This window comes from Fringilla coelebs, assembly GCF_963513975.1.
Source record: "Fringilla coelebs genome assembly, chromosome: 33".
Taxonomy (NCBI): domain Eukaryota; kingdom Metazoa; phylum Chordata; class Aves; order Passeriformes; family Fringillidae; genus Fringilla; species Fringilla coelebs.
This window is the reverse complement of record NC_140059.1, coordinates 942,285-960,683: the sequence shown is the minus strand read 5'-3', so window position 1 is coordinate 960,683 and position 18,399 is coordinate 942,285. Positions and strand designations below refer to the sequence as shown.

The 18,399-nt window shown below is 53.6% G+C and overlaps 1 protein-coding gene across 1 annotated transcript in view; it reads right to left on the bottom strand.

Moving 5' to 3' along the window:
* Window positions 1-14,714, bottom strand: part of SMC1A (structural maintenance of chromosomes 1A) — a 63,203-nt gene extending 48,489 nt beyond the window's left edge. The window contains exons 1-3 of the mRNA XM_084224022.1: window positions 14,461-14,714; window positions 10,058-10,246; window positions 7,007-7,119 (exon numbers count right to left, since the gene is read on the bottom strand). Of these exons, the coding sequence (XP_084080148.1) occupies window positions 7,007-7,119; window positions 10,058-10,246; window positions 14,461-14,569 (411 nt within the window). The 5' untranslated portion in view covers window positions 14,570-14,714. The remainder of the gene's footprint in view (window positions 1-7,006; window positions 7,120-10,057; window positions 10,247-14,460) is intronic.
* Between the last annotated feature and the right edge of the window lie 3,685 nt (window positions 14,715-18,399).

Sequence of the window (18,399 nt, the reverse complement as noted above, 5' to 3'; positions counted from 1 at the left end):
TCAGGGATCCTTAAATCCCCCAGGATCTCCTCAAACAGGGCTGTCCTCTCCTTGGGGTTCTTCATGGCGATGGACTCCACTGCTCCCTGAAAAAACAGGGAAAAATGGTCCTAAATCCCCTAGGAATTGATCCTAAATCTCTTGGAATGATCCCTAAATCCCTGCAGGGTCAGGGATCCTTAAATCCCCCAGGATCTCCTCAAACAGGGCCCTGCGCTCCTTGGGGTTCTTCATGGCGATGGACTCCACTGCTCCCTGAAAAAACAGGGAAAAAATGGTCCTAAATCCTGTAGGAAATGATCCTAAATCCTGTAGGAAATGATCCCTAAATCCTGTAGGAACTGATCCTAAATCCCTTGGAATGATCCCTAAATCCCTGCAGAGTCAGGGGTTCCTAAATCCCTCAGGAGCTGCTCAAACGGGGCCCTGCACTCCTTGGGGTTCTTCATGGCGATGGACTCCACTGCTCCCTGAAAAATGGGGGAAGAAATGGTCCTAAATCCTGTAGGAACTGATCCTAAATCCTGTAGGAAATGATCCTAAATCCCTAAATCCCTAAATTCCTGAGAGGGATCCTTAAATCCCTCAGGATCTCCTCAAACAGGGCTGTCCTCTCCTTGGGGTTCTTCATGACGATGGACTCCACTGCTCCCTGAAAAAATGGGGCAGAAATGATCCTAAATCCTGTAGGAAATGATCCTAAATCCTGTAGGAAATTATCCTAAATCCCTTGGAATGATCCTAAATCTCTGAATCCCAAAATCCCTGTGAGGGATCCTTAAATCCCTGGGGATCTCCTCAAACAGGGCCCTGCGCTCCTTGGGGTTCTTCATGGCGATGGACTCCACTGCTCCCTGAAAAATGGGGCAGAAATGATCCTAAATCCTGTAGGAACTGATCCTAAATCCTGTAGGAAATGATCCTAAATCCCTAAATCCCAAAATCCCTGTGAGAGATCCTGAATCCCTCAGGATCTCCTCAAACAGGGCCCTGCGCTCCTTGGGGTTCTTCATGGCGATGGACTCCACTGCTCCCTGAAAAATGGGGCAGAAATGATCCTAAATCCCCTAGGAACTGATCCTAAATCCTGTAGGAAATGATCCTAAATCCCTAAATCCCAAAATCCCTGTGAGAGATCCTTAATTCCCTCAGGATCTCCTCAAACAGGGCCCTGCGCTCCTTGGGGTTCTTCATGGCGATGGACTCCACTGCTCCCTGAAAAAACAGGGAAAAAATGGTCCTAAATCCTGTAGGAAATGATCCTAAATCCTGTAGGAAATGATCCTAAATCCTGTAGGAAATGATCCCTAAATCCTGTAGGAAATGATCCTAAATCCCTTGGAATGATCCCTAAATCCCTGCAGGGTCAGGGGTCCCTAAATCCCTCAGGATCTCCTCAAACAGGGCTGTCCTCTCCTTGGGGTTCTTCATGGCGATGGACTCCACTGCTCCCTGAAAAATGGGGGAAGAAATGGTCCTAAATCCTGTAGGAAATGATCCTAAATCCTGTAGGAAATGATCCTAAATGCCTTGGAATGATCCCTAAATCCCTGCAGGGTCAGGGGTTCCTAAATCCCTGGGGATCTCCTCAAACAGGGCCCTGCGCTCCTTGGGGTTCTTCATGGAGATGGACTCCACTGCTCCCTGAAAAAACAGGGCAGAAATGATCCTAAATCCTGTAGGAAATGGTCCTAAATCCTGTAGGAAATGATCCTAAATCCTGTAGGAAATGATCCTAAATCCTCTAGGAACTGATCCTAAATCCTGTAGGAAATGATCCTAAATCCTCTAGGAACTGATCCTAAATCCTGTAGGAAATGATCCTAAATCCCTAAATCCCAAAATTCCTGTGAGAGATCCTTAATTTCCTCAGGATCTCCACAAACAGGGCCCTGCGCTCCTTGGGGTTCTTCATGGCGATGGACTCCACTGCTCCCTGAAAAATGGGGGAAGAAATGGTCCTAAATCCTGTAGGAAATGATCCTAAATCCTGTAGGAAATGATCCTAAATCCCTTGGAATGATCCCTAAATCCCTGCAGGGTCAGGGGTCCCTGAATCCCTCAGGATCGGCTCAAACCGGGCCCTGCGCTCCTTGGGGTTCTTCATGGCGATGGACTCCACTGCTCCCTGAAAAATGGGGGAAGAAATGGTCCTAAATCCCCTAGGAAATGATCCTAAATCCTCTAGGAAATAATCCTAAATCCTGTAGGAAATGATCCTAAATCCCTTGGAATGATCCCGAAATCCCTGCAGAGTCAGGGGTCCCTAAATCCCTCAGGATCTCCTCAAACAGGGCCCTGCGCTCCTTGGGGTTCTTCATGGCGATGGACTCCACTGCTCCCTGAAAAAACAGGGAAAAAAATGATCCTAAATCCTGTAGGAAATGATCCTAAATCCTGTAGGAAATGATCCTAAATCCCTTGGAATTATCCCTAAATCCCTGCAGGGTCAGGGGTTCCTAAATCCCTGGGGACCTCCTCAAACAGCGCCGTGTGCTCCGTGGGGTTCTTCATGGGGATGGACTCCACTGCTCCCTGAAAAAACAGGGCAGAAATGGTCCTAAATCCCCTAGGAACTGATCCTAAATCCCTTGGAATGATCCCTAAATCCCTGCAGGGTCAGGGGTTCCTAAATTCCTGTGAGAGATCCTTAAATCCCTGGGGATCTCCTCAAACAGGGCCCTGCGCTCCTTGGGGTTCTTCATGGCGATGGACTCCACTGCTCCCTGGAAAATGGGGCAGAAATGATCCTAAATCCTGTAGGAAATGCTCCTAAATCCCTTGGAATGATCCCTAAATCCTGTAGGAAATGATCCTAAATCCTGTAGGAAATGATCCTAAATCCTGTAGGAAATGATCCTAAATCCTGTAGGAAATGATCCTAAATCCTGTAGGATGTGTTCCTAAATCCCTGAGAAGGATCTCTAAATCCCGTTAGAGAGGTTCCTAAATCCTTCAGGAGGTTCCTAAATCCCCTCAGGGGGTCCCTAAATCCCCTCAGGAGGTTCCTAAACCCTTCCAGGGGTTCCTAAATCCCCTCAGAAGGACCCTAAATCCCCTCAGGAGGTTCCTAAATCCCCTCAGGAGGTTCCTAAATCCCCTCAGGAGGTTCCTAAATCCCCTCAGGAGGACCCTAAATCCCTTCAGTGGGTCCCTAAATCCCTTCAGGAGGTTCCTAAATCCTCTCAGGGGGTCCCAAATTCCCTCAGGAGGTTCCTAAATCCTCTCAGGAGGCTCCTAAATCCTCTCAGGAGGCTCCTAAATCCTCTCAGGTGGTTCCTAAATCCCCTCAGGAGGTTCTCAAATCCCCTAAAGGGTTCCTAAATCCCCTTAGGGGATCTCTAAATCCTCTCAGGAGGTTCCTAAATCCTCTCAGGGGATCCCTAAATCCCCTCAGGAGGTTCCTAAATCCTCTCAGGAGGCTCCTAAATCCCCTCAGGAGGTTCCTAAATCCCTTCAGGGGATCCCTAAATCCCCTCAGGGGGTCCCTAAATCCCTTCAAGGGATCCCTAAATCCCCTCAGGAGGTTCCTAAATCCCTTCAGGATGTTCCTAAATCCCCTCGGGGGTCTCTCAGGAGTGGCTGATCCCAAACAGCCCCAAGAGCTCCTCTGGGTCCATCATGGAACTCTGGGAAAGGGGCAGGGGGTTCCTAAATCCCCTCAGGAGGTCCCTAAATCCCCTCAGGAGGTTCCTAAATCCTCTCAGGAGGTTCCTAAATCCCCTCAGGAGGTTCCTAAATCCCTTCAGGAGGTCCCTAAATCCCCTCAGGAGGTCCCTAAATCCCCTCAGGAGGTTCCTAAATCCTCTCAGGAGGTTCCTAAATCCCCTCAGGAGGTTCCTAAATCCCTTCAGGAGGTTCCTAAATCCCCTCAGGGGGTTCCTAAATCCTCTCGGGAGGTCCCTAAATCCCCTCAGGGGGTTCCTAAATCCCCTCAGGGTGTTCCTAAATCCTTCAGGGGGTTCCTAAATCCCCTCAGGGGGTTCCTAAATCCCCTCAGGAGGTTCCTAAATCCCCTCAGGGGGTCCCAAATTCCCTCAGGAGGTTCCTAAATCCCCTCAGGAGGTTCCTAAATCCTCTCAGGAGGTTCCTTAATCCCCTCAGGAGGTGCCTAAATCCCCTCAGGAGGTTCCTAAATCCCTTCAGGAGGTTCCTAAATCCCCTCAGGGGGTCCCACAATCCCCTCAGGGGGTTCCTAAATCCCCTAAAGGGTCCCTAAATCCTTTCAGGGGGTTCCTAAATCCTTGGGGGAGTTTGGGGGATCCCTTTGGAGAGGTGGGGATGGGAGAGACCCCCCCCAAATCCACATTGGGGGGGTCTGGGGTCTCCCTCAGGGAAGGAGCCAAACCCCTCCCTCATCACCTTGGGGTCATTTATGGGGTCAGGGGGTTCCTAAATCCCATTGGGGGGACCCCAAATCCCATTGGGGGGACCCCAAATCCTCACTGAGGGGTCCCCAAATCCCCACAGGACTTTGGGGGATCCCTTTGGGGAGGGGGAAATGGGGGAGACCCCCCCCAAATCCACATTGGGGGGTCTGGGGTCTCCTTCAGGGAAGATTCCCCTCCCTCATCACATTGGGGTCATTTATGGGGTCAGGGGGTTCCTAAATCCCATTGGAGGGACCCCAAATCCCATTGGGGGGACCCCAAATCCTCACTGAGGGGACCCCAAATCCCCACAGGGCCCTGGGGGATCCATTTGGGGAGGGGGGGATGGGAGAGACCCCCCCCAAATCCACATTGGGGGGTCTGGGGTCTCCCCTCCCTCATCACCTTGGGGTCATTTATGGGGTCAGGGGGTTCCTAAATCCAATGGGGGGACCCCAAATCCCATTGGGGGGACCCCAAATCCCCACAGGGCCCTGGGGGATCCCTTTGGGGAGGGGGGATGGGAGAGACCCCCCCCAAATCCACATTGGGGGGTCTGGGGTCTCCCTCAGGGAAGATTCCCCTCCCTCATCACCTTGGGGTCATTTATGGGGTTAGGGGGTTCCTAAATCCAATGGGGGGACCCCAAATCCCATTGGGGGGACCCCAAATCCCATTGGGGGGACCCCAAATCCTCACTGAGGGATCCCCAAATCCCCACAGGGCTCTGGGGGATCCCTCTGGGAAGGGGGGATGGGAGAGACCCCCCCCAAATCCACATTGGGGGGTCTGGGGTCTCCCCTCCCTCATCACACTGGGGTCATTTATGGGGTCAGGGGGTTCCTAAATCCCATTGGGGGGACCCCAAATCCTCACTGAGGGATCCCCAAATCCCCACAGGGCTCTGGGGGATCCCTCTGGGGAGGTGGGGATGGGGGAGACCCCCCCCCAAATCCACATTGGGGGGTCTGGGGTCTCCCTCAGGGAAGGAGCCAAACCCCTCCTTCATCACACTGGGGTCATTTATGGGGTCTGGGGGTTCCTAAATCCATTGGGGGGACCCCAAATCCTCACTGAGGGGTCCCCAAATCCTCACAGGGCTCTGGGGGATCCCTTTGGGGAGGGGGGATGGGAGAGACCCCCCCCAAATCCACATTGGGGGGTCTGGGGTCTCCCTCAGGGAAGATTCCCCTCCCTCATCACCTTGGGGTCATTTATGGGGTCAGGGGGTTCCTAAATCCCATTGGGGGGACCCCAAATCCCATTGGTGGGACCCCAAATCCCCACAGGGCTCTGGGGGATCCCTTTGGGGAGGTGGGGATGGGAGAGACCCCCCCCAAATCCACATTGGGGGGTCTGGGGTCTCCCTCAGGGAAGATTCCCCTTCCTCATCAACTTGGGGTCATTTATGGGATCAGGGGGTTCCTAAATCCCATTGGGGGGACCCCAAATCCCATTGGGGGGACCCCAAATCCTCATGGAGGAGTTTGGGGGATCCCTTTGGGGAGGGGGGATGGAGGAGACCCCCCCCAAATCCACATTGGGGGGTCTGGGGTCTCCCTCAGGGAAGGAGCCAAACCCCTCCCTCATCACCTTGGGGGCATTTATGGGGTCAGGGGGTTCCTAAATCCCATTGGAGGGACCCCAAATCCAATGGGGGGTCCCCAAATCCATGGGTAAGTTTGGGGGATCCCTGTGGGGAGGGGGGATGGGAGAGACCCCCCCCAAATCCACATTGGGGGGTCTGGGGTCTCCCCTCCCTCATCACCTTGGGGTCATTTATGGGGTCAGGGGGTTCCTAAATCCTATTGGAGGGACCCCAAATCTTCACTGAGGGATCCCCAAATCCCCACAGAGCTCTGGGGGATCCCTTTGGGGAGGTGGGGATGGGAGAGACCCCCCCCAAATCCACATTGGGGGGTCTGGGGTCTCCCCTCCCTCATCACCTTGGAGTCATTTATGGGGTCAGGGGGTTCCTAAATCCCATTGGGGGACCCCAAATCCCATTGGAGGGACCCCAAATCCAATGGGGGGGTCCCCAAATCCTTGGGTAAGTTTGGGGGATCCCTGTGGGGAGGGGGGATGGGGGAGACCCCCCCCAAATCCACATTGGGGGGTCTGGGGTCTCCCCTCCCTCATCACCTTGGGGTCATTTATGGGGTCAGGGGGTTCCTAAATCCCATTGGGGGGACCCCAAATCCCATTGGGAGGACACCAAATCCCCACTGAGGGGTCCCCAAATCCTCACAGGGCCCTGGGGGATCCCTTTGGGGAGGTGGGGATGGGGGAGACCCCCCAAATCCACATTAGGGGGTCTGGGGTCTCCCCTCCCTCATCACCTTGGGGTCATTTATGGGGTCAGGGGGATCCTAAGTCCCATTGGGGGGACCCCAAATCCCATTGGAGGGACCCCAAATCCCATTGGGGGGGTCCCCAAATCCCCACAGAGCTCTGGGGGATCCCTTTGGGGAGGAAAAACGAGGTGAAAACCCCCCAAAACCATCCTGGGAGCACAAAAACCTCCCCAGAATGCCCCCAAATCCCCTAAACCCACACAAAGCCCCCCCAAAAAATTCCCCAGAACCCCCAAATCCCCCCAAAAAAACCCCAAAACGGTTCCTAAATCCCCTGCCCACCTGGAAGACGAGGAAGTTCCTGGCCTTGATGAGGATCCCCAGCTTCTCCAGCTCCTCGCTGTACTCGCTCAGCTGCACCACGCGGTTGTTGATCTTGTACTCCGAGGAGCTGCCTGGGGGGGGGGGATTTGGGGGGTCAGGGGGATCCCACAGATCCTAAATACCTCCAAAATGTGCCCCCAAATCCTAAACAACCCCAAAATGTGCCCTACAAACTCTAAACATCTTCAAAATGTGACCCCAAAATCCTAAACACCCCCAAAATGTGACCCCCAAACCCCAAAATGTGCCCCATAAATCCTAAACACCCCCAAAATGTGACCCACAAACCCCAAAATGTGCCCTACAAACCCTAAACACCCCAAAATGTGCTCCCCAAATCCTAAACACCCCCAAAATGTACCCCACAAACCCCAAAATGTGCCCTACAAACCTTAAACACCCCCAAAATGTGACCCCAAATCCTAAACACCCCAAAATGTGCCCCCAAACACCCCAAAATGTGCCCTACAAACCCTAAACATCCTCAAAATGTGACCCCAAAATCCTAAACACCCCAAAATGTGACCCCAAACACCCCAAAATGTGTCCTACAAACCCTAAACACCCCAAAATGTGCCCTACAAACCCCAAACACCCCAAAATGTGACCCACAAACCCCAAAATGTGCCCTACAAACCCTAAACATTCCCAAAATGTGCCCTACAAACCCTAAACACACCCAAAATGTGCCCTAAAAACCCTAAGCATTCCCAAAATGTGCCCCATAAATCCTAAACACCCCCAAAATGTGCCCTACAAACCTTAAACAGCCCCAAAATGTGCCCCACAAACCCTAAACACCCCAAAATGTGACCCCAAACACCCCAAAATGTGCCCTACAAACCCTAAACACCCCCAAAATGTGACCCCAAATCCTAAACATCCTTAAAATGTGCCCTACAAACCCTAAACACCCCAAAATGTGCCCCCAAACATCTCAAAATGTGCCCTACAAACCCTAAACACCCCAAAATGTGCCCCCAAACACCCCAAAATGTGCCCTACAAACCCTAAACACCCCAAAATGTGCCCCCCAACACGCCAAAATGAGCTCCCCAAACCCTAAATACCCCCAAATGTGACCCTCAAACACCCCAAAATGTGACCCCAAACCCTAAACACACCAAAATGTGCCCCAAAAACCCCAAAATGTGTCCTACAAATCCTAAACACCCCCAAAATGTGCCCCATAAATCCTGAACACCCCCAAAATGTGACCCCCAAACCCTAAATACCCCCAAAATGTGACCCTCAAACACCCCAAAATGTGCCCCCAAACCCTAAACACCCCAAAATGTGACCCCAAACACCCCAAAATGTGCCCTACAAACCCTAAACACCCCAAAATGTGACCCCAAACACCCCAAAATGTGCCCCATAAATCCTAAACACCCCCAAATGTGACCCCAAACACCCCAAAATGTGTCCTACAAACCCTAAACACTCCAAAATGTGCCCTACAAATCCCAAACACCCCAAAATGTGACCCACAAACCCCAAAATGTGCCCTACAAACCCTAAACATTCCCAAAATGTGCCCTACAAACCCTAAACACCCCAAAATGTGACCCCAAATCCTAAACACCCCAAGATGTGCCCCCAAACCCACCCCAGAGCAGCCCAAACCCACTGGAAATGTCCCCAAAACCGCCAGCAATGCCGCCAAACCCCTGGAAATGCCCTAAAAACAGCCCCAAACCCCCAGAAATGCCCCCAAAACAGCCCCAAAACCTCTGGAAATGCCCCCAAAACAGCCCCAAAACCTCTGGAAATGCCCCCAAAACAGCCCCTAAACCCCCAGAAATGCCTCCAAACCCCACCATAAATCACCCCAAAACTGCCCCCAAACCCCCCAAAACCGCCCCCAAACCTCTGGAAATGCCCCCAAAACAACTCCCAAAGCCCCAGAAATGCCCCCAAACCCAACCTAAACCAGGCCCCAAACCCCCAACAATGCCCCCAAACCCCTGGAAATGCCCCCAAACCCCTGGAAATGCCCCCAAACCCCCAGCAATGCCCTCAAACATCTGGAAATGCCCCCAAAACAGCCCCTAAACCCCCAGAAATGCCCCCAAACCAACCTAAACCAGACCTCAAACCCCTGGAAATGCCCCCAAACCCCTGGAAATGCCCCAAAACAGCCCCCAAACCCCCAGAAATGCCCCCAAACCTCTGGAAATGCCCCCAGAAATGCCCCCAAAACCAGCCCCAAAACCCCCCAAAATGCCCCCAAACCCCCGGAACTGCCCCCAAACCCCTGGAAATGCCCTCAAACCTCTGGAAATGCCTCCAAAACAACTCCCAAACCTCTGGAAATGCCCCCAATACAGCCCCCCAAGCCCCAGAAATGCCCCCAAAACAACCCCCAAACCCCCAGAAATGCCCCCAAACCCGACCTAAACCAGCCCCAAACCGCCAACAATGCCCTCAAACCTCTCGAAATGCCCCCAGAAATGCCCCCAAACCCCCAGAAATGCCCTCAAACCCCCAGAAATGCCCCCAAACCCCACCATAAACCAACCCCAAAACTACCCAAAACTGCCCCCAAACCCCGCAAAACAGCCCCCAAACCCCCATAACCGCCCCCAAACCCCACCATAAACCAACCCCAAAACCGCCCAAAATTGCCCCCAAACCCCTGGAAATGCCCCCAAAACAGCCCCCAAACCTCTGGAAATGCCCCCAAACTAGCCCCAAACTGCCAAAAATGCCCCAAACCAGCCCCCAAACTGCCAGAAATGCCCCCAAAACAGCCCTAAACCCCCAGAAATGCGCCCAAACCCCACCATAAACCAACCCCAAAACTGCCCAAAACCGCCCCCAAACACCCCAAAACCACCCCCAAAGCGGGGCTGACCGACGATGACGCGGGCGAAGGTGCGGTCCTCGGCGCCCTCCTCCGAGTACACCATGCTGACCGCCCCCAAACCCCCCAAAACCGCCCCTAAACCCCCAAAACCGCCCCCAAACCCCCCAAACCCGCCCCCAAACCCCCAAAGCGGGGCTGACCGACGATGACGCGGGCGAAGGTGCGGTCCTCGGCGCCCTCCTCCGAGTACACCATGCTGACGAAGGCGCGGCTGGCCGCGGGTTTCCCCACGGGGGCGCCGTGGATCAGATCCCGCAGAGTTTTCACCCGGAGGTTGCTGGTCTTCTCCCCCAGCACGAAACTGATGGCGTCCATCAGGTTGGATTTGCCTGTGGGAATTGTTGGGGGGAGGAGAAAGAATTGAGGGGGGTCCTCGGGGAATGGGGGGATCCAGGGAATTGAGGGGGGACCCCATGGAAAGATGGAGGAGTGCAGGGAATGTGGGGAACCCAGGGAATTGAGGGGGGACCCCATGGAAAGATGGAGGAGTGCAGGGAATGTGGGGAACACAGGGAATTATTGGGGGACCCCAGGGAATGGAGGAAGCCCTGGGAATTATTGGGGGACCCCAGAGAATGAAGAGAGCCCAGGGAATTGAGGGGGGACCCCAGGGAATGTGGGGAACCCAGGGAATTATTGGGGGGACCCCAGGGAATGGAGGGAGCCCAGGGAATTGAGGGGGGACCCCATAGAAAGAGGGGGGACAGCAGAGAATGTGGGGAACCCAGGGAATTATTGGGGGACCCCAGAGAATGGGGGAGTGGAGGGAGCCCTAAGAATTGAGAGGGAGTCCCGGGAAAGAGAGGGGACACCAGGGAATGTGGGGAGCCCAGAGAATTATTGGGGGACCCCAGGGAATGGAGGCAGCCCAGGGAATTGAGGGGGACCCCATGGAAAGAGGAGGGAGTGCAGGGAATGTGGGGAACCCAGGGAATTATTGGGGGACCCCAAGGAATGGAGGGAGCCCTAAGAATTGAAGGGGGACCCCATGGAAAGAGGGGGGACACCAGGGAATGTGGGGAACCCAGGGAATTATTGGGGGACCCCAAGGAATGGATGGGGGAATTGAGGGGGGACCTCAGGGAACTGAGGAATCCAGGGAATTGAGGGGGGACGCCATGGAAAGATGGAGGAGTGCAGGGAATGTGGGGAACCCAGGGAATTATTGGGGGACCCCAGGGAATGGAGGGAGCCCAGGGAATTGAAGGAGGACCCCAAGGAAAGAGGGGGGACAGCAGAGAATGTGGGGAACCCAGGGAATTGAGGGGATCCCCAGGGAATGGGGGAGGTTGGAGGGAGCCCTGGGAATTATTGGGAGACCCCAGGGAATGGATGGGGGAATTGAGGGGGGACCCCAGGGAATGGGGGAGTGGAGGGAGCCCTGGGAATTATTGGGGGACCCCAGGGAATGGAGGGAGCCCACGGAAAGAGAGGGGAACCCATGGAAAGAGGGGGGACACCAGGGAATGTGGGGAACCCAGGGAATTGTTGGGGGGATCCCAGGGAATGGGGAGGTTGGAGGGAGCCCTGGGAATTATTGGGGGACCCCAGGGAATGGAGGGAGCCCAGGGAATTGAGGGGGGACCCCACGGAAAGAGAGGGAGTGCAGGGAATGTGGGGAACACAGGGAATTATTGGGGGACCCCAGGGAATGGGGAGGTTGGAGGGAGCCCTGGGAATTATTGGGGGACCCCAGAGAATGGATGGGGGAATTGAGGGGGGACCCCAGGGAATGGAGGGAGCCCTGAGAATTGAGGGGGGACCCCATGGAAAGAGAGGGGACAGCAGGGAATGGGGGGAACCCAGGGAATTGAGGGGGGACCCCAGGGAATGGGGGGAGGCCAGGGAATTGAGGGGGGACCCCATGGAAAGAGGGGGAGTCCTGGGAATGTGGGGAACCCAGAGAATTATTGGGGGACCCCAGGGAATGGAGGGAGCCCAGGGAATTGAGGGGGGACCCCATGGAATGGATGGGGGTGGAGGAGCCTCCGCCCCTAGGAATTATTGGGGGACCCCAGGGAATGGAGGGAGCCCAGGGAATTGAGGGGGGACCCCATGGAAAGACAGGGGAGTCCAGGGAATGTGGGGAACCCAGGGAATTATTGGGGGACCCCAGGGAATGGGGAGGTTGGAGGGAGCCCTGGGAATTATTGAGGGACCCCAGGGAATGAAGGGAGCCCTAAGAATTGAGGGGGGATCCCATAGAAAGAGGGGGGACAGCAGGGAATGTGGGGAACCCAGGGAATTGAAGGGAACCCCAGGGAATTGAGGGGGGACCCCAGGGAATTATTGGGGGACCCCAGAGAATGGAGGGAGGTGGAGGGAGCCCTAAGAATTGAGGGGGGACCCCATGGAAAGAGGAGGGAGTCCAGGGAATGTGGGGAACCCAGGGAATTGAGGGGGGATCCCAGGGAATGGGGGAGTGGAGGGAGCCCTGGGAATTATTGGGGGACCCCAGGGAATGGAGGGAGCCCAGGGAATTGAGGGGGGACCCCACGGAAAGAGGGGGAGTGCAGGGAATGTGGGGAACCCAGGGAATTGAGGGGATCCCCAGGGAATGGGGGAGGTTGGAGGGAGCCCTGGGAATTATTGGGGGACCCCAGGGAATTGAGGGGGGATCCCATAGAAAGAGGAGGGAGTGCAGGGAATGTGGGGAACCCAGGGAATTGAGGGGATTCCCAGGGAATAGGGGAGGTTGGAGGGAGCCCTGGGAATTATTGGGGGACCCCAGGGAATGAAGGGAGCCCAGGGAATTGAGGGGGGATCCCATAGAAAGAGGGGGGACAGCAGGGAATGTGGGGAACCCATGGAATTGAGGGGAACCCCAGGGAATTGGGGAGCCCTGGGAATTGAGGGGGGACCCCATGGAAAGAGGGGGGACACCAGGGAATGTGGGGAACCCAGGGAATTACTGGGGGGACCCCAGGGAGTGGAGGGAGCCCAGGGAATTGAGGGGGGACCCCATGGAAAGAGGGGGGACAGCAGGGAATGTGGGGAACCCAGGGAATTATTGGGGGAGTCGAGAGAATGGGGGAGGTGGAGGGAGCCCTAAGAATTGAGGGGGAGTCTTGGGAAAGAGAGGGGACACCAGGGAATGTGGGGAACCCAGAGAATTATTGGGGGACCCCAGGGAATGGAGGCAGCCCAGGGAATTGAGGGGAACCCCAGGGAATTGAGGGGGGAGTCCAGGGAATTATTGGGGGATCCCAGGGAATGGAGGGAGCCCAGGGAATTGAGGGGGGACCCCATAGAAAGAGGGAGGACAGCAGGGAATGTGGGGAACCCAGGGAATTATTGGGGGACCCGAGAGAATGAGGGAGTGGAGGGAGCCCTGGGAATTATTGGGGGACCCCAGGGAATGGGGGGAGCCCATGGAAAGAGGGGGAGTCCAGGGAATGTGGGGAACCCAGGGAATTGAGGGGATCCCCAGGGAATGGGGAGGTTGGAGGGAGCCCTGGGAATTATTGGGGGACCCCAGGGAATGGAGGGAGCCCAGGGAATTGAGGGGGGACCCCAAGGAAAGAGGGGGGAGTGCAGGGAATGTGGGGAACCCAGGGAATTGAGGGGGGACCCCAGAGAATGGAGGGAGCCCAGGGAATTATTGGGGGACCCCAGAGCATGGAGGGAGCCCTGGGAATTGAGAGGGGGCCCCATGGAAAGAGGGGGGACAGCAAGGAATGTGGGGAACCCAGAGAATTGAGGGGATCCCAGAGAATGGAGGGAGGTGGAGGGAGCCCTAAGAATTGAGGGGGAGTCCTGGGAAAGAGGGGGGAGTCCAGAGAATGTGGGGAACCCAGGGAATTGAGGGGAACCCCAGGGAATTGAGGGGAACCCCAGGGAATTGAGGGGAACCCCAGGGAATTGAGGGGGGACCCCAGGGAATGGAGGGAGCCCAGGGAATTGAGGGGGGACCCCATGGAAAGAGGGGGGACACCAGGGAATGTGGGGAACCCAGGGAATTATTGGGGGATCCCAGGGAATGGAGGGAGCCCAGGGAATTGAGGGGGACCCCAGGGAATTGGGAGGTTGGAGGGAGCCCTGGGAATTATTGGGGGACCCCAGGGAATTGAGGGGGGACCCCAAAGAAAGAGGGGGGAAGTGAATGGAGAGTCCAGGGAATGGAGAGGAAGAGTTGAGGATGGACCCCAAGGTGTGAGGGGAGGCTGCAGGGAATGCGGGGGGGGACCCCAAAACTTAGGAGGGACCTCATAGAATAGGGGAAGAGGAGGGAGGCGAGAGGGGACCCCGGAGAGTGAAGGGATGAGGACAAGGAAGGGCTGTGGAGAATTATTGGGGATCCAAGACTTAATAGGGACCTTATGGAAGAGAGAGGAACCCCAGAGAAGGAACAAGGGAGGGCTGTGGAGAATTATTGTGGAGCCCAAAGCTTAGGAGGGACCCCAGGGAACGGGGAACCCCCCGGGGCAGGGCGGGAGGAGGAAACGGGAGCGGGGCAGTGTAAAGAATTCGGGATCACCCCTCAGACCATGACGGGAGCGGCCTTGACAGCCCCCCTACCCCCGAGAGCCCCCCCGGGACTCACCGGAGCCATTGGGGCCGATGATGGCGGTGAAGCGGCGGAAGGGCCCGATGATCTGGCGGCCCTTGTACGACTTGAAGTTCTCGATCTCGATAAGCTTCAGGAAACCCATGGTGAGGCCGAGGCGGCCCGGAAGGGTCCCGGGGAGGTCTGAGGGGGTCCCGGGGAGGTCTGAGGGGGTGCCGGGGGTCTGAGGGGGTCTCGGGCCGGGGCCGCGGCCGGAGGGCGGGAAAGCGGCGGTTGAGGCGCCCGCTGAGGGACGGGGCGCTGCGCCTCGCGATTGGCTAAACGCGCTGTCAATCTCCGCCTTAACCCCGCCTTCTCACCTCTGATAGGTCGGCGGTTTGCAGTGGCGGGTGTATGGCGCCACGCATCGCGATAGGCTCGGGTTGCTGTCAATCTTCACAGTAACCCCGCCTTCTCGCTTCCCATTGGTCGCCGGTTTGAACGCAGGGTCGGTGGCGCCAGCGGGCTCATTTGCATGGAGCGTACCAAGTCTGGGGGAGCAGGGGGAAGGAGGGGATGGGCTGCCCCGTCGCCATGGGAACGGGGGACGCCATGGGGGCAAAGGGCGCCGCGAATTGGGGGATTTTCGGTAAAAATCGGGATTGTCGGTGATGGGGGCAAAAAAGCTTGGGACAACATTTATTCCTCGAGGTTTTTCCTGTCAGCATGATCCTGTGATGGCAAGATTATAAATTAATTCAGAATAATAAACAATAACTTAATGACGATCACGTATTGCTTAAGTACACATATTTTTCGTAATATTCTTCTCTATTAATGCTCATATAACTTCCACTGAAGTTACGAGATATTCATACATCTTGCATTATAAGGAATTAGTATAACCTGACATTTATCTGATGCTCTATTTCCCCCCATTTTCCCCTCACAGACACCATTTCCCCCTCAAAGGCTCCATTTCTCCCCATTTTCCCCTCAAGGCCTCAATTTTCCCCTATTTTCCCCTCATGGGCTCAATTTTCCCCCATTTTTCCCTATTTCCCCCTCAAATGATCCATTTCTCCCTGTTTTTCCCCTCACGAGCTCCATTCCTCTCCGTTTTCCCCTCAAGGTCTCCATTTCTCCCTGTTTTCTCCTCAAGGCCTCCATTTTCCAACACTTTGCCCTCACAGCCTCCATTTCCCCCTCAAATTCTCTCTTTCCCCCCATTTTTCCCTCACAGACACCATTTTCCCCTCTAAGGCTCCATTTCATTCCCATTTTCCCCTCATGGTCTCAATTTCCCCCCAATTTTCCCCTCATGGACTCAATTTCTCCGATTTTCCCCTCTAAGGCTCCATTTTGTTCCCATTTTTCCCTCACAGGCTCCATTTCTCCCCATTTTCACCCCTCATGGGTTCCCAAAATTCCCATGTCTCCCCTAAAATGTCCCTTTTTAAAAGAAAAATTGTCTATATCCCCTAAAATTATCATTCTCCCTGAAATAACTCTTTCCTCCCTAAACACTATTCAGCTCTCTCTATTTTGCCCCCAAATTCCCATTTTTCCTTCATAAAGCCTCCTTTCCCACTAAAAATATGGATTTTAAATTTCCAATTTTTGATTTTTCCTTTAAATCCAGACACTCTCAGTTCCAAAACTCCCATTTCCCCTGCAAAAATACTGGTTTTCCACTAAAACGATGGATTTTTCCCTTTAATATTTTTCATTTTTCCTCTAAATCCAGAGGCTCTCAGCCTCAAAACTCCCATTTTCCTTACAAAAATACTGATTTTCCACTGAAAGAATGGACTTTGCCAAAAAAACTCTCATTTCTCCTCCAAAAAACATCAATTTCCCACTGAAACTATTAATTCTTCTCCACACTATTTTCAAATTTTCTCTTAAATCCGGGGGAATCTGGGCGGCCTCACCTTTGGGTTTGGGGTTACCGGGGGGAGGAGTCACAAAGCCACGCCCCCATACCAAGCCACGCCTCTTTGACAACATAACCACGCCCCCAATAATATTAAAATATATCTTGAGGCCACGCCCCTTTACCAAGACCTCGCCCCTTCATTGGTCACGCCCCTGCGTCGCCCCGCCCCCTGCGGCAGCGCGCGCGAGGGGGCGTGGCCAGGGCAGCGCGCGCCGGCCCCACCCCCGCGCCCCCCCTCAGGTACCGGCGGGATCGGAGCTGGGGGGGGGAGGGGAAAAAGCCCCAAAATTGGGGAATTTTACCCCAAAATGGGTCCGGATTGAGGGGCTGAGGGAGGAGGGGAGATGGACTTAAAAAAGGGGAAGGATTTAGTCCCAAAAAGGGTGGGGTTAGGACCTAGAAAAGTGAATTTGGCCCCCCCCCCAAAAGGGTGGGGTCGCTCCAAAAAGTGCGGGTTGGATCTAAAAAAGGGGGAATTTAACCCAAAACTGGGAAAAATGGCCCAAAAAGTGGAAGGGTTGTGGTTAAAGGGAGAGTTGGGTCCCAAAAAGGGGAAATTTGAATGAAAAAAAAGGAGTCTGGACCCCAAAAAGGTGAGGTTTGGCACTAAATATGGGGAATTTGGGCCCAAAAATACGGAATTTCACCCCAAAAATGCAGAATTTGGCACCAAAAATACAGAATTTGACAACAAAAAAGGCGAGTTTATCTCTAAAAAGGGAGATTTGGCTCCCAAAAATGGGAATTTGGGCCATAAGGGAGGGGTGGCCTCAAAAATGGGGGGTTTAACCCAAAAAAGGGAGTTTGACACGAAAAAAGGAGAATTTGGTTTTAAAATTTGGGTTTTGGTGTCTAAAAGGGGATTTTGGTCCTCAAAAGGGGCTGGTTTGCCTCAAAAAGTCGGGGGTTGGCTCCAAATTGAGGAGATTTGTCTCAAAAAAAAAGGATTTTGACCCTAAAATGGAGAGTTTGACCTTCACAAAGGGGGGGCGGCTCCAAATGGGGACTTTTGTGGGGCCATTTCCCCTCAAAATTCCCATTTTCCCCATAAAATTCCCAATTCACTCCATAAAATTCCAAATTTCCCCCTAAAATTCCCAATTTCCCCTCAAAATTTCCAATTCACTCCCGAAAATTCCCCTCAAAATTTCCCATTTACTCCCTAAAATTCCCCTCAAAATTCCCAATTTCCCCCTAAAATTCCCCATTTCCCCTCAAAATTCCAAATTTACTCCCTAAAATTCCCCTCAAAATTTCCATTTTACTCCCTAAAATTCCCCATTTCCCCTCAAAATTCCCAATTCACTCCCTAAAATTCCCAATTTCCCCCTAAAATTCCCCATTTCCCCTCAAAATTTCCAATTCACTCCCTAAAATTCCCCTCAAAATTTCCAATTCACTCCCTAAAATTCCCCATTTCCCCTCAAAATTTCCAAATTACTCCCTAAAATTCCCCTCAAAATTCCCAATTTCCCCACAAAATTCCCAAATTCCCCTCAAAATTTCCAAATTACTCCCTAAAATTCCCCCTAAAATTCCCAATTTCCCCTCAAAATTCCCAAATTATTCCCTAAAATTCCCCTCAAAATTCCCAATTTCCCCCTAAAATTCCCCATTTCCCCTCAAAATTTCCAATTCACTCCCTAAAATTCCCCTCAAAATTCCCAATTTCCCCCTAAAATTCCCAATTTCCCCTCAAAATTCCCAATTCACTCCCTAAAATTCCCAATTTCCCCCTAAAATTCCCCATTTCCCCTCAAAATTCCCAATTTACTCCCTAAAATTCCCCTCAAAATTTCCATTTTACTCCCTAAAATTCCCCATTTCCCCTCAAAATTTCCAATTCACTCCCTAAAATTCCCAATTTCCCCCTAAAATTCCCAATTTCCCCTCAAAATTTCCAATTCACTCCCTAAAATTCCTCATAAAATTCCCAATTTCCCCTCAAAATTTCCAATTCACTCCCCAAAATTCCCCCCAAAATTCCCATTTTCCCCTCAAAATTCCCATTTTCCCCCTAAAATTCCCCATTTCCCCCCAAAATTTCCAATTCACTC